Genomic DNA, 15,642 nt, shown 5'->3' on the forward strand with positions numbered 1-15,642 from the left:
CAAGTGATCGAAGTTAGACATCACCAGAAACAAGACTGACAGCCATCATATGACTTAACATGATAAACTGAGGAGGACACGACCCCACTCTGTGATACCCATGCCAAAGATACCCTAAATCTCATCATGAGTGCACATCATACAAACCCCAAATAGGCTGTGCTCTGATGAATGTCAAGGTTATGAAAGACAAAAATGAGGGAACTAAAGAGAGGTGACAACTATGTGTGACCTGTGATCCTATACTGGATCCTGGATTTTTTTTCCCTCCCTTTTCCATAAAGAATTGTACTGAGTAAAATTTCAATAAGGTCTGTAGACAGGTAGAGAGTTAACAGTATAGAATCAATGTCAATTTGCCAATTTTGATATGTATATTGGTTATATGACACTGTCCATATTTTTAGGAAATAACACTAAAATTATTAGAGATATAAAATTGTTTTCTCTATATGCTCTACTTACACTGAGAGGATACAGAAAGCAAATGTAGTAAAACTGGTAATAGAAAATCTAGATGAAGGGCATGTAGGAATTTTTCATATTACTTTGTGACTTCAAAATAAACAAGTTCTCAAAACTGGGGCATGAGGTTAGTGAGGAAAATTACTTCCATACATTAAATTCAAATTCACAACTTTAAGAAGGCCTATATCCCTTTTACTTATGAAATGATGATTTTTTTCCTTATGTCCTAGATGATTTTTTCCCTTATGTCCTAATATTGAAGATTCAGAATTGTAATTCTTATGTGAAAAAGATGAGACATGGAAATACAGAGACAAAATTAAACCAGCTCAATTCAACCAATATTACCCAGTACCCATTACACGCATTGTGCTACACTCTGAGGGGAAAACTGAAGAAATGTGGTCTCTGGCCTCTCAGAGAAACATCTAGTAGGGTAGATTTTATGTTAGCAAGAAATAACTAGGAGGCTGGTGATGAAGCTCAGTGATAGGGCATGCTTAAAGTCCTTGGCTCAATCCCCACCCAGCACTGCAAAAATAATAATAATAATAATAAAAATAAAAAAATTGTGACAAGTGTTACCATGGTAAAACAGAGAATTCAGTCTAGTCTGTGCAATTGGGAAAATACAGAAAGGTAAATGCACATACAACAAAAACAATAACAGGTTAGCCTCAACATCTAGAATGCTGCAGCTATGTCTTTTGTTTCCCCTTTCTCTACGGACTCATAACCACTTGTTCCTATTTAAGCTTTTATACGGCCAGTATAAAAATCCCATTCCACTCTAAAATGTTAACTCCCTACTGGTAGCCACATTTTGATACAGCAATTTTCAATAAGATGAAAAATAATAGAAAACTCAAGGGAATCCTTTCCTGAAATGAGTTGGTAATGCAATAGCAAGAAGCAGCCCTAACCCTTTCATCTCTTTGAGAAGTGCCTCCTCTGGTCTCGTAAAACAATCGCTCATAGTCCAACATCATAGAAGTGAACCAAAGTTCTGTCACCCTGCAGCACATACTGTTTCCAAACCTTGAAAACACATTTATGAAACAACAGGCTTCCTCTCAGATCCTTGCTAGTTTAAAATTTTTCATTTTAAGAAAACCAGTTCCAGAGCTGGAGTTGTGGTTCAATGGTAGAGTGTTTGCCTGGCATGCGTCAGACTGTGGGTTCCATCCACAGCACCGCATTTAAATAAACAAATAAAATTAAAGATCCATTGACAACTAAGAAAAATATTTCAAAAAAAAGAAAGCTATTTGCTGCCTAAGGATTCATGGTACTCAGAGTATAAGAATCTGAAGACTGTCCAGGGGCTAGATTCCGACCACCAGGGTCCCAGTACCTGTGGTGCTTACTGACTTGGGGGCCTTGGCTAAATCTTTCCATGCTCTCATTTTTGTCTTCAGCAAAATGGGAATGACACCTGTATTTACCTACCTCAAGAGGCTGTTAGAGAGATTAAAGAAGTGTAAGACTAGGAAACCTCTAGTAATTGTTAATTATTACTAAGATTTGCCATGAAGGGCATTCTGATATTTCCTGACAGAATTACAGAAGATTCTTTCTGGTATAGTCTTTCAGTTTCACATGAAATAACACTTGTAAAAATAAAATCATATTAAACTATTTTTAAAAGTACATTGTCTCTGATCCTTCCCTAGAAGTACATATTATAATATTCTAATAAAATTACTAGGACACCAGCCTACTAGAAGCATCACAACAAAACAGGTAATACATACTAAGGGTAAGGTCTCTGTGTTCGTATCTTTCCCATTCTCGTCTATTTGAAAATTGTTGGAACTGGGTAAAAAGTTAAATATCATTCAAGATAATTTCTGGAAAGAAAGACTTTTAAGATGATACATGGACTGGAAGTGTAGCTCAGTGGTAGAGTGCTTGCCTAGTATGTACAAGGTCTTGGGTTCTATTCCTAGCACCAAAAAAAAAAAAGATCCTATGTGAGATCGGGCTTGGTGGTGCATGCCTATCTATCTATATAGTCCAGCTACTCAGGAGACTAAGGCGGGAGGATCAGTTGAGCTTAAAAGTTCACAAGCCAGCCTAGACAACACAGTGAGGACTTGTCTCAAGAAAAAAAGGTGTGAAATTAGTGGGAAAACAGTGGGGATGGGCTATCTGGGAGTAGCAAAACTCTGGAAAGGAATGAAAATACAAAGCTTGATGGAACTTCCAAACACAAAGGTAAAAATGGCAAGAAATACCAAGCATAGCTAAACCCAAGTGCTACTTCACTGTAGATTTATTTATTGAATAACTTTATATCATTCACTATTGGGACTATTTCCTAAAACGTTTGTCTTTAGTACTGCTTATTTTTTCTAACAAAAGTACATTCTTTGAAATTTGGAAAACTTACAGGAAGAACATTAAGATTCATGGATATTCCCACTACACAAAGATAATAGACCTCATAGTAAAAAAAGAAAAAATTAGAATTTGTATGATCAATAGTAAGTATGGAGTTTTACACTTCCAGGAAAAGTGGCCCTTTACCACGTGGTCAAAAAAGTATTTCTATCATAGTAACTTTAGATTTTAGGAAAATTATGAAAATTCATATTTAGAAAGAATAATAAACTATTCAATATCTTTGAGATTATGATTTAGGCATGCAAGTAACTTAAAAAATAACTCGGGGCTGGAGGTATAGCTCAGTGGTAGAGCACTTGCCTAACATGTGTGAGGCACTGGGTTCGATCCTTAGCACCACATAAAAAAAATAAATAAATAAAATAATGGTATTGTGTCCATCGATAACTAAAAAAGATACTTAAAAAAAGAAGAAATCAACCATAAAAATTACCATTAAAAAAACATTTAAAAATGTTTGAATTCATTACAAAATTTAAATTCATGAATTTTGACAAGATTATTGTATTTAACTAAGGAAACAAACTGTATTACTAACACAAGCAAATATGGCAAAACTACTGCTTAATCTGTGTAACAACTGAAAATAATTTAAACCAAAAATAATCTCTAAATATATGCTGAAATGTAATAATTAAATTTTGAAATTAAGCTCTTTAATATTGCACAAGCCCTTAAAAGTGACTTTTTAAAAAGAAGTTATTTAAAAATCTAAATTGTTAGTCTAATTTTGTTTGAAAAAACTGACCTCTTTTCTCTATTTATATTTATTTCTCTATAAAAAAAATTAAAAGGAAGTAGAATAAGTATTTTAAAACCCTATTATTTAACAGGTGAACAAATAAATAAGCTATGGTATATTTAGACAATGGAATATTAATCAGAGTCTAAAAACATAAGCCATCCAATAAGGAAGAGACAGGGAAGAAACTTAGATGTATATTAAATGAAGTGAAAAGGCTACATACTGTATGATCCCAACTATGACACAGGAAAAGTAAACCTATAAAAAGACCTTTTTAGACAATAAAAAGAACAATGCTTGCCAAGCACAGTGGCTCACTGTAATCCCAGCAACTCAGGAAGCTGATGCCAGAGGATCACAAGTTCAAAGCCTGCCTCAGCAACTTAGAGAGGCCCTGAGCAACTCAGCAAGGTGAGACCCTGTGTCAAAATTTAAAAAATGAAAAGGATTGGGGATGGGGCTTAGGGGTCGAACACCCCTGCATTCAATCCTGGAATTTCCCAAAGAAGATCAGTGGTTGCTAAAGAACAGCATGGAGGGAAGGATGAATAGGTGTGGCACCCAGGAGTTTTGGGATGGTGTAGTTACTATTCTGTATGACATTACAAGGCTAGGCACATACCATTGCACATTCTTCTAAACCCACAGAACATATACCACCAAGAGTAAACCTAGTGTAAACTATGGGCTTTGGGTGATAATAAGGTATCAAGATAGATTTATCACTGGGCACTGTGGCTCATCATATAATCCCAACAATTGGGGAGGCTGAGGCAAGAGAATTACAAGTTTGAGGCCAGTCCAGACAACTTAGTGAGATGCAGCCTGAAAATAATAAAAATTAATAATAAATAAATAATTGCTAGAGGTATAGCTCAGCAAAAAAAGTGTCCTGGGTTCAATCCCCAGGTACACACACACACACACACACACACACACACACACAAAATAATAATAAATTAATTAATTATAGGTTTATCTATTGTAACAAATGCAAGTAACTTAATACTCTGGTGGAGTATTAAGAGTGGGAGAGAATAGCCTGTCAGTGGGTAAGTCATGATAACTGTACCTTTAGTTCAATTTTGCTGAGAACCTAAAATTACTCTAAAAAATAAAGTTTACTGGTCTGGGTTGTAGCTCAGTAGGAGAGCGCTTGCCTAGCATGTATGAGGCACTGGATTTGATCCTCAGCATCACATAAAAATAAATAAATAAAAGGCAAGCTGTCCATCTACATACAAAAAAAGGAAAAAAAAATTTAAATCACACATACATTAAATATTTTTAATCATACTAATGCCTTCAGTGAATGTTTACACAATGTTTTAGATACAAAGGTATCACTTTTTACCTATAAAATGATTCATTTAAAAATGTCATTTCCTTTTTTATCTTATTTTTTAAGATAAATGTAAATGAGTCAATGCATATTTCTTTGAGAGTACATTATTACAAAACAAGCTGAGCTTTCTTTGAGCCTAATTTTAGCTGTTAGTCTTCATTTGTATCTTCTACAAACTGAATTTGATTAGTTAGCATACATAACATGTTTTTTTTTTTTTAGTTGTAGATGGACACAATACCTTTATTTTATTTATTTATTTTTATGTAGTGCTGAGGATCAAACCCAGGGCCTCACCCGTGCGAGGCAAGCTCTCTACCACTGAGCCACAGCCCCAGGCTGCCATTTCCTTTTAGAAAGTTTTCATGTTTCAAATTTACTGACTTTGAATTCACAAGGAAACAGGTACTTGAACTGATGTCAAAACTTAACAAGCCAAATCTCTTTCACTGCTATAAAACATATCAGTAGAAAGTAAAACCAGTTATGTATGCTAACTAATCAATTCAGTTTGTAGAAGATACAAATAAAGACTAACAGCTAAAATTAGGCTCAAAGAAAGCTCAGCTTGTTTTGTAATAATGTACTCTCAAAGAAATATACATTGACTCATTTTACATTTGAGAACGAAAATTACAGTTAACACTTCTCAGAAAAGTAGGTGACTTTAAAAAAAAAAACTTTATGGACTTTCAAACTATGAATTCACCTAGTACCTGGCTCTCTTCCCCACTACACTTTCTGCCTATCTTGAGATTCTTATCATGAAATAAATGGGAGGAAAATAGAATCAAATGTTACCTGAGTATTGTACTTCTTATTGATTTATCTTTTAAGGTTTTTATTGAGAAGAGATAATGAGTTAACAAAGTAGAAACTACAGCCTAAGATTAGGTACATCATATATATTTAAATGACAAATGAATTTTCTTCGAAGTCAATTACTTAAATACAACAGGAAAGCAAAAAAATGATTCATTAAATAGGTACAATTTTACCTCTAATTTAACTTAATAAAAAATTTGTCATGGTCAAAATTATTTGGTTAAGAAGATCACACACTAAACCAGGTGTGGCAGTGTACACCTAGAATTCAACAACTTCGGAGGCTGAATCAGGAGGATTGCAAGCCTGAGACCAGCCTCAGCTATTTACCAAGGCCCTCAGCAATTTAGTAAGACCTTGTCTCAAATAGGAAAAAAATTAAAAAGGGGCTGGGAATGTGGCTCAGTGGTAAAGTGCCCCTGTGTTATTATCCCCAGTAGTAAAAAAAGAAAAAGAAAAAAAAAGAGGAAAAGGAACACAAACTAGGGACTGGTTCAATAGTAGAACACTTGTGCAGCATTCATGAGGCCTTGGGTTAATCCCTAGCAGAACAACAACAACAAAGAGAAACAGTATGACTAAATTCAGCACTCAACAACAGCATGCAAGTTTTAATGACAGTTTTGTGCAGTTTACAGCCCAGTTAATGGGTCCAGCACTTGCAACATTAATAACAGAACTACTTGAGAAATAAAGCAAGGCTGCTAGAAGAAAGAACAAAGCAGTGAATGACTTTTGAAATACATTCCATAAGCAGCTTTACCTTTGGCACTCTTTCCTAGAATTCAGGGTGCTGCCCCAAACATGCTAGCAGGAAACTCATCTTTCTGCTGCTATATAATCTGCCATGAGCAGTGTCATTTGCCTAAATTTTCTATATAATGCACAAAAACAAAGTACCTAAACTTGCAATATTTTCTCTCATATACACTTTGAGAAAAATAATTATCAAATAATACTATTGAAAATTATTATATAAAAATTAATGTAATATATTTGTGCATTATGAATTATTATATACATTTTAGTTATCAGAGAATAAACATGCATTTACATGCATTTTTTTCATATTTCCTAAGCTGAAAGAAAGGTCCAAATAAAAGAAATATATTTACCTATATTTATGGAATAGGAATCATACTTCTGGGCTTTCATCAGTGAAGCCCAGTGTCAGAAGTATATTTCACGTAAAACTTGAGGGTAAGTCCTTTCAATACCTTTAACAATGGCCAATTTGTACAGTGAGCTATTCTCCCCACATTCCCCAAGCAAAGCTATCTGATCCATCATTGAGCTCTGAACTCTGCAGCCCCATCTTTAATTTCACAGTGCTGACAAGGCTCGTTTTTTTACTCTTATGTCCAACTTTACATGCCGTATCCTTAAGGATATTGCTGTCAAATATCTCCACACATCTTCTAAGGTGTGCCTTCTACTACTGTGCTCTTCTAATTTTTGTCCATGGTCTCTTCTTTATCTTTATACAATGAGTCAAAATTGACCCTAACTATGAGGTAGGTAAATTATTAGTCTGTTATTTCTATAAAGAAGAGGAAAAATGTGAAAGGGTCAATGCAGTGTGGAAGAATGAGAATTGAATATCAGCTCAAGTTCCACTTAATCTGGCTCTAATTCAATCTCATTTTCTCTTCTAAAAAATGATGGCATCAGACTACTTCAGGGATTTCCAAACTTTATTTTATGAAACTGGATGCTTTCAGATTGCTATACAAACCAAGGAGAATTAGCCAGTTACAAGGAGGAGAAAATTCCTATTCTTTTCCATCTATCTAATGTACTAAGATTCTACTTAAAATTTCACCTTGAAAATCACACAAGCAAAAAAACAAAAACTTTGGAAATCATTGGATCACATGACTGCCAAAGGATCCTTCTAGGTCTACAATTATGTTATAATAGAAGATCTACTTCTTATAAAGCAAACAAAAGTCTTTGGTTACAGATCTCTTCTAAGTAACATTTCTGTGTTTTCAAAACTTCCCAATTGGCATATAATCTATTTTTAAAAACTTACCTGGAAGAACATAAGACCATGAAGTTCCGCTGTCAAACCAGATGTCCAAAATATCCTGACCTGGCACATATTCCAAAGCATCAGGACCACCAACCTAATAAGATAGTGCAAAAGCATTTTAATTTTACAAAGATCATAATATAGCCACTAAGTACCCAAAGAATTTTAAGAAAGTGAAAAACATGGGCTATGATTGTGGTCCAGTGGTAGAGTGCTCGCCTACAATGCATGGGGCACTGGGTTCGATCCTCAGCACCACATAAATGTAAAATAAAGATATTGTGCCCACCTAAAACTAAAAAATAAATATTTTTAAAAAAAGAAAGTGAAGGGTAGGCGGACCTGCGACCCACTAGCAGAACAGGTCCAGCGGCCTGCTGAGGGGCAGGCCCGCCCCCTCCCCCAGTGCCTGCAAGGTAGGCAGAACTGTGACCACTGGCAGATCAGGCCCAGCAGCCTGCTGAGGGGCGGAGACTCCCCCTCCCCCTGCACCTGCAAGGTAGGCGGACATGCAACCCACCAGCAGGTCAGGCCCAGCAACCTGCAGAGTGACAGAGCTGCCCCACGCGCCTGCAGTGTAGGCGGACCTGCGACCCACCAGCAGAACAGGTTCAGCGGCCTGCTGAGGGGCAGGCCCGCCCCCTCCCCCAGTGCCTGCAAGGTAGGCAGAACTGTGACAACCAACAGATCAGGCCCAGCTCAGGCCCAGCGGCCTGCTAAGGGGCGGAGCCGCCCCCTCCCCCTGCACCTGCAAGGTAGGCGGACCTGCGACCCACCAGCAGGTCAGGCCCAGCAACCTCCAAAGTGGCAGAGCTGCCCCACACTCCTGCAGGGTAGGCAGACCTGCGACCGACGGGCAGAGCAGACCTAGCGGCCCGCCAGCGTGGTAGACAGATAACCCCAATTGGAGAAGGATCACAGCCACTACCTGCCCTGCAAGGGAGATTTTTCAACTATACAAGAGCAATATAAATAAATAGGGGGAAAATTTCAAAAACACAACAGTTTCACCAAGCAGAAAGAAACGCGAGCAGTATGAAAAGACAAGGAAAGAAAGGACCACAAGCAATGCAGGTCAACTCAACTTTAGAAGAGGTAATAGCTGCAACAGATGGAATGTCAGATAAAGAGTTCAGGATATACACGCTTCAGATGATCTGGAGTCTCAAGGAAGACATGAGACAGCAAAATCAGACAATGAAAGATCACTTTGACAAGGAACTACATAAACAAATCCAGGAAGCAAAAGATCAATTACACAGGGAGATAGAGGTAATAAAAAACAAACAAATAGAAATCCTAGAAATGCAGGAAGCAATAAACCAACTTAAAAACTCAATTGAGAATACTACCAGCAGAGTAGATCACGTAGAAGATAGAACATCAGACAATGAAGACAAAGTATTTCAACTTGAAAAGAACATAGACAGCTCAGCAAGACTGCTAAGAAACCATGAGCAGAACATCCAAGAAATATGGGATAACATTAAAAGACCAAACTTAAGAGTCATTGGGATACAGGAAGGCACAGAGCTCCAAAGCAAAGGAATAAACAATCTGTTCAATGAAATAATATGAGAAAACTTCCCAGACTTGAAGAATGAGACAGAATCCCAAATCCTAGAAGCCTACAGGACGGCGAATGTGCAAAATCATAAGAGATCCACACCTAGACACATTATAATGAAGATGCCCAACATACAGAATAAGGAGAGAATTTTAAAAGCTACAAGAGAAAGGAAGCAGATTACATTTAGGGGTAAACCAATCAGGATAACAGCTGATCTCTCAACACAGACTCTGAAAGCTAGAAGATCCTGGAATGACATATTTCAAACACTGAAAGAAAATGGGTTCCAACCAAGAATCATGTATCCGGCGAAATTAAGTTTCAGGATGGAAGATGAAATTAAAACCTTCCACGATAAACAAAAGTTAAAAGAATTTGCAGCTAGAAAACCATCTCTTCCAAAAATCCTTGGCAAAACATTACAGGAAGAGGAAATGGAAAATAACAATGAAAACCAACAGTGGGAGGTAGGACAGTAAAGGGGGGAAAGTAATCAAAGAGGAAAACAAATCAGGTTTAGTAACATTAATAAACAAATATGGCTGGAAGAACAAACCATATCTCAATAAAAACCCTAAATGTTAATGGCTTAAACTCACCAATTAAGAGACACAGGCTAGTTGAATGGATCACAAAACAAGACCCAACAATATGCTGCCTACAGGAGACACATTTGATAGGAAAAGATACACATAGACTGAAGGTGAAAGGTTGGAAAAAATCATATCACTCATATGGACTGCGGAAACAAGCAGGAGTGTCCATACTCATATCTAATAAAATAGATTTCAAGCCAAAGTTAATCAAAAGGGATAAAGAGGGACACTACATACTGCTCAAGGGAACCATATACCAACAAGACATAACAATCATAAATATATATGCCCCAAACAATGGTGCAGCTATGTTCATCAAGCAAACTCTTCTCAAATTCAAGAGTCTAATAGACCACCATACAATAATCATGGGAGACTTCAACACACCTCTCTCACCACTGGACAGATCTTCCAAACAAAAGTTAAATAAGGAAACTATAGAACTCAATAACACAATTAATAACCTAGAGTTAATTGACATATATAGAATATACCACCCAACATCAAGCAGTTACACTTTTTTCTCAGCAGCACATGGATCCTTCTCAAAAATAGATCATATATTATGTCACAGGGCAACTCTTAGAAATACAAAGGAGTAGAGATAATACCATGCATCCTATCTGATCATAATGGAATGAAACTGAAAATCAACGATAAAAGAAGGAAGGAAAAATCATGCATCACTTGGAGAATGAACAATAGGTTACTGAATGATCAATGGGTTTTAGAAGACATCAAGGAGGAAATTAAAAAATTCTTAGAGTTAAATGAAAACACAGACACAACATATCGGAATCTATGGGACACATTGAAAGCAGTTCTAAGAGGAAAATTCATTGCTTGGAGTTCATTCCTTAAAAAAAGAAAAAACCAACAAATAAATGATCTCATACTTCATCTCAAAATCCTAGAAAAACAAGAGCAAAACAACAGCAAAAGAAGTAGAAGGCAAGAAATAATTAAAAAAAAAAGAAATAATTAAAATCAGAGCTGAAATTAATGAAATCGAAACAAAAGAAACAATTGAAAAAATTGACAAAACTAAAAGTTGGTTCTTTGAAAAAATAAATAAAATCGACAGACCCTTAGCCATGCTAACGAAGAGAAGAAGAGAGAGAACTCAAATTACTAGTATATGGGATGAAAAAGGCAATATCACAACAGACACTTCAGAAATACAGAAGATAATCAGAAATTATTTTGAATCCTTATACTCCAATAAAATAGAAGATAGTGAAGGCATCGATAAATTTCTTAAGTCATATGATCTGCCCAGATTGAGTCAGGAGGATATAGACAACCTAAACAGACCAATAACAATTGAGGAAATAGAAGAAACCATCAAAAGACTACCAACTAAGAAAAGCCCAGGACTGGATGGGTATACAGCAGAGTTTTACAAAACCTTTAAAGAGGAACTAACACCAATACTTTTCAAGCTATTTCAGGAAATAGAAAAAGAGGGAGAACTTCCAAATACATTCTATGAGGCCAACATCACCCTGATGCCTAAACCAGACAAAGACACTTCAAAGAAAGAAAACTACAGACCAATATCTCTAATGAACCTAGATGCAAAAATCCTCAATAAAATTCTGGCAAATCGGATTCAAAAACATATCAAAAAAATTATACACCATGATCAAGTAGGATTCATCCCTGGGATGCAAGGCTGGTTCAATATATGGAAATCAATAAATGTTATTCACCACATCAATAGACTTAAAAATAAGAACCATATGATCATCTCGATAGATGCAGAAAAAGCATTCGACAAAGTACAGCATCCCTTTATGTTCAAAACTCTAGAAAAATTAGGGATAACAGGATCATACCTCAACATTGTAAAAGCAATCTATGATAAGCCACAGGCCAGCATCATTCTGAATGGAGAAAAATTGAAGGTATTCCCTCTAAAATCTGGAACAAGACAGGGATGCCCTCTCTCACCACTTCTGTTCAACATAGTCCTCGAAACACTGGCCAGAGCAATTAGACAGATGAAAGAAATTAAAGGCATAAAAATAGGAAAAGAAGAACTTAAATTATCACTATTTGCAGATGACATGATTCTATACCTAGCAGACCCAAAAGGGTCTACAAAGAAACTATTAGAGCTAATACATGAATTCAGCAAAGTGGCAGGATATAAAATCAACATGCATAAATCAAAGGCATTCCTGTATATCAGCGACAAATCCTCTGAAACGGAAATGAGGACAACTACTCCATTCACAATATCCTAAAAAAAAAAAAAAAAATACTTGGGAATCAACCTAACAAAAGAGGTGAAAGACTTATACAATGAAAACTACAGAACCCTAAAGAGAGATATAGAAGAAGACCTTAGAAGATGGAAAAATATACCCTGTTCTTGGATAGGCAGAACTAACATCATCAGAATGGCGATATTACCAAAAGTTCTCTATAAGTTCAATGCAATGCCAATCAAAATCCCAACAGCATTTCTTGTAGAAATAGATAAAACAATCATGAAATTCATATGGAATAATAAAAGACCCAGAATAGCAAAAAGAATGCTAAGCAGGAAGTGTGAATCAGGCGGTATAGCGATACCAGACTTCAAACTATACTACAGAGCAATAGTAACAAAAACAGCATGGTACTGGTACCAAAACAGGCGGGTGGACCAATGGTACAGAATAGAGGACACAGTAACCAATCCACAAAACTACAACTATCTTATATTTGATAAAGGGGCTAAAAGCATGCAATGGAGGAAGGATAGCATCTTCAACAAATGGTGCTGGGAAAACTGGAAATCCATTTGCATCAAAATGAAACTGAATCCCTTTCTCTTGCCATGCACAAAAGTTAACTCAAAATGGATCAAGGAGCTTGATATTAAATCAGAGACACGGCGTCTGATAGAAGAAAAAGTTGGCTATGATCTACATACTGTGGGGTCGGGCTCCAAATTCCTCAATAGGACACCCATAGCACAAGAGTTAACAACTAGAATCAACAAATGGGACTTACTCAAACTAAAAAGTTTTTTCTCAGCAAAAGAAACAATAAGAGAGGTAAACAGGGAGCCTACATCCTGGGAACAAACCTTTACTCCACACACTTCAGATAGAGCCCTAATATCCAGAGTATACAAAGAACTCAAAAAATTAGACAATAAGATAACAAATAACCCAATCAACAAATGGGCCAAGGACCTGAACAGACACTTCTCAGAGGAGGACATACAATCAATCAATAAGTACATGAAAAAATGCTCACCGTTGCTAGCAGTCAGAGAAATGCAAATCAAAACCACCCTAAGATACCATCTCACTCCAGTAAGATTGGCAGCCATTATGAAGTCCAACAACAACAAGTGCTGGGCAGGATGCGGGGAAAAGGGTACACTTGTTCATTGTTGGTGGGACTGCAAATTGGTGCAGCCAATTTGGAAAGCAGTATGGAGATTTCTTGGAAAGCTGGGAATGGAACCACCATTTGACCCAGCTATTCCCCTTCTCGGTCTATTCCCTAAAGACCTAATAAGAGCATGCTACAGGGACACTGCTACATCGATGTTCATAGCAGCACAATTCACGATAGCAAGATTGTGGAACCAACCTAGATGCCCTTCAATAGATGAATGGATAAAAAAAATGTGGCATTTATACACAATGGAGTATTACTCTGCATTAAGAAATGACAAAATCAAAAAAAAAAAAAAAAGAAATGACAAAATCATAGAATTTGGAGGGAAATGGATGGCATTAGAGCAGATTATGCTAAGCGAAGCTAGCCAATCCTTAAAAAACAAATGCCAAATGACTTCTTTGATATAAGGGGAGTAACCAAGGACAGGGTAGGGACGAAGAGCTTGAGAAGAAGATTAACATTAAACAGGGATGAGAGGTGGGAGTGAAAGGGAGAGAGAAGGGAAATTGCATGGAAATGGAAGGTGATCCTCAGGGTTTTACAAAATTACATATAAGAGGAAATGAGGGGTAAGAGAAGAATAATACAAGTGGAAGAAATGATTTACAGTAGAGGGGGTAGAGAGAGAAGAGGGGAGGGGAGGGGAGGGAAAGGGGGGGGGATAGTAGAGAATAGGATAGACAGCAGAATACATCAGACACTAGAATGGCAATATGTAAATCAATGGAAGTGTAACTGATGTGATACAGCAATTTGTATACGGGGTAAAAATGGGAGTTCATAACCCACTTAAATCAAATTGTGAAATATGATATATTAAGAACTATGTAATGTTTTGAACGACCAACAATTAAAAAAAAAAGAAAGTGAAAAACAGACATTCAATTCACATTTTTCAATAACATCTAAACATTTTTAAGCATTTTACAGTTCAGTTACAACTCTCGCCATTTGCATGTAAAAGTGACTATGGCCACTTAGTTACATACATCTACCAATGTAGTAAAATAGTTGCTGTTTTTGTTTTTTTTTTTTTTTTTTTTTTAAATTTTTTTTTTAAAGAGCGAGTGATAGAGGAAGAGAGACAGAGAGAGAGAGAGAGAGAGAGAGAGAGAGAGAGAGACAATTTTTTAATGTTTATTTTTTAGTTCTCGGCGGACACAACATCTTTGTTGGTATGTGGTGCTGAGGATCGAACCCGGGCCGCACGCATGCCAGGCGAGCGCGCTACCGCTTGAGCCACATCCCCAGCCCAGTTGCTGTTTTTTTAAAAAGTTCTTGAAATTAATTTCTAGTGTGGATTTTTTGATGTGTGATGTGATCTGTTAACTCCACATCAGATCCTAAAAAGTCCTGATGTACCAATGTTGGGGGCTGTTCTCTCATAATTATCTACTTAGTCAACCCAATCAGTCAAAAATCAATCCTAGCTCCCAAAGAGATAAATGACCTTACTGTTCCATGCTCTGTTAAATACTATGTTTCCATTGCTAACAAAATGTCCAATGTTCAAGCTGCATTTGCTTAGAATTCATAGTAAATAAATTTATTAACTTTACATGACATTATAATCACACCTTTTAATTCCAAGAACTCTTACGTTGTCATTGTCTTGAAAAACGTACAAAGGCTGTCAAATACAAATAGCAGTTTACCTGAGATAAGACTTGTTTTGGAAGAAGTTGCTCAGGGGGAAGAGTCCACCAGATATCACTGCCATGTTGTTCCACTAGTTTAATAATATGTTCAATGGTTTGGCTATTTTGGGGGAAAAGGAAGAATTTTTCAATTTACTATAATAATGAATAATAAAATTTTAAAATTACAATATCTTTTCCTTTTTCCTGAACCTTAGTTCAACTACATGCTTATCTGGCTGCTGCCATAATTTAAATTCAAACTAATTAAGTAAAATTAATCATATATCCCTATAAAAGGAAAAAAAAAAGATTTCTTCTGATCTATACTTTTAATATACTATGATATTTTCTGATCTGCCTATTTCAGTTTATGATTTCCTATTTCATGATTTCCCCATTTCTATTTTCTATCTAAGTACCTATACTCAAAACCTCCTAACTACCCTGCCTCCTTCAATTTCTGGCCAAATTAAACCAACAAATTTAGTCAGTTCCACCTTGGAAATATTACAGTTGTTTCCATTGATACCATATTAATGCAATCTTACTGCTTCAATATTAGATTGATGCAATGATCTGACATTTCCCCTACTCTCATCCCTTTATT

General features: G+C 36.3%; 1 protein-coding gene across 1 annotated transcript in view; it reads right to left on the reverse strand.

Annotated features, from left to right (window-relative positions):
* The window catches only part of IARS2 (isoleucyl-tRNA synthetase 2, mitochondrial), a 61,972-nt gene that overhangs the window by 13,365 nt on the left and 32,965 nt on the right, over window positions 1–15,642 (reverse strand). The window contains exons 13-14 of the mRNA XM_081299130.1: window positions 15,051–15,153; window positions 7,825–7,918 (exon numbers count right to left, since the gene is read on the reverse strand). Of these exons, the coding sequence (XP_081155256.1) occupies window positions 7,825–7,918; window positions 15,051–15,153 (197 nt within the window). The remainder of the gene's footprint in view (window positions 1–7,824; window positions 7,919–15,050; window positions 15,154–15,642) is intronic.

Source organism: Spermophilus citellus (assembly GCF_964194105.1).
Source record: "Spermophilus citellus genome assembly, chromosome: 6".
NCBI classification, from domain to species: domain Eukaryota; kingdom Metazoa; phylum Chordata; class Mammalia; order Rodentia; family Sciuridae; genus Spermophilus; species Spermophilus citellus.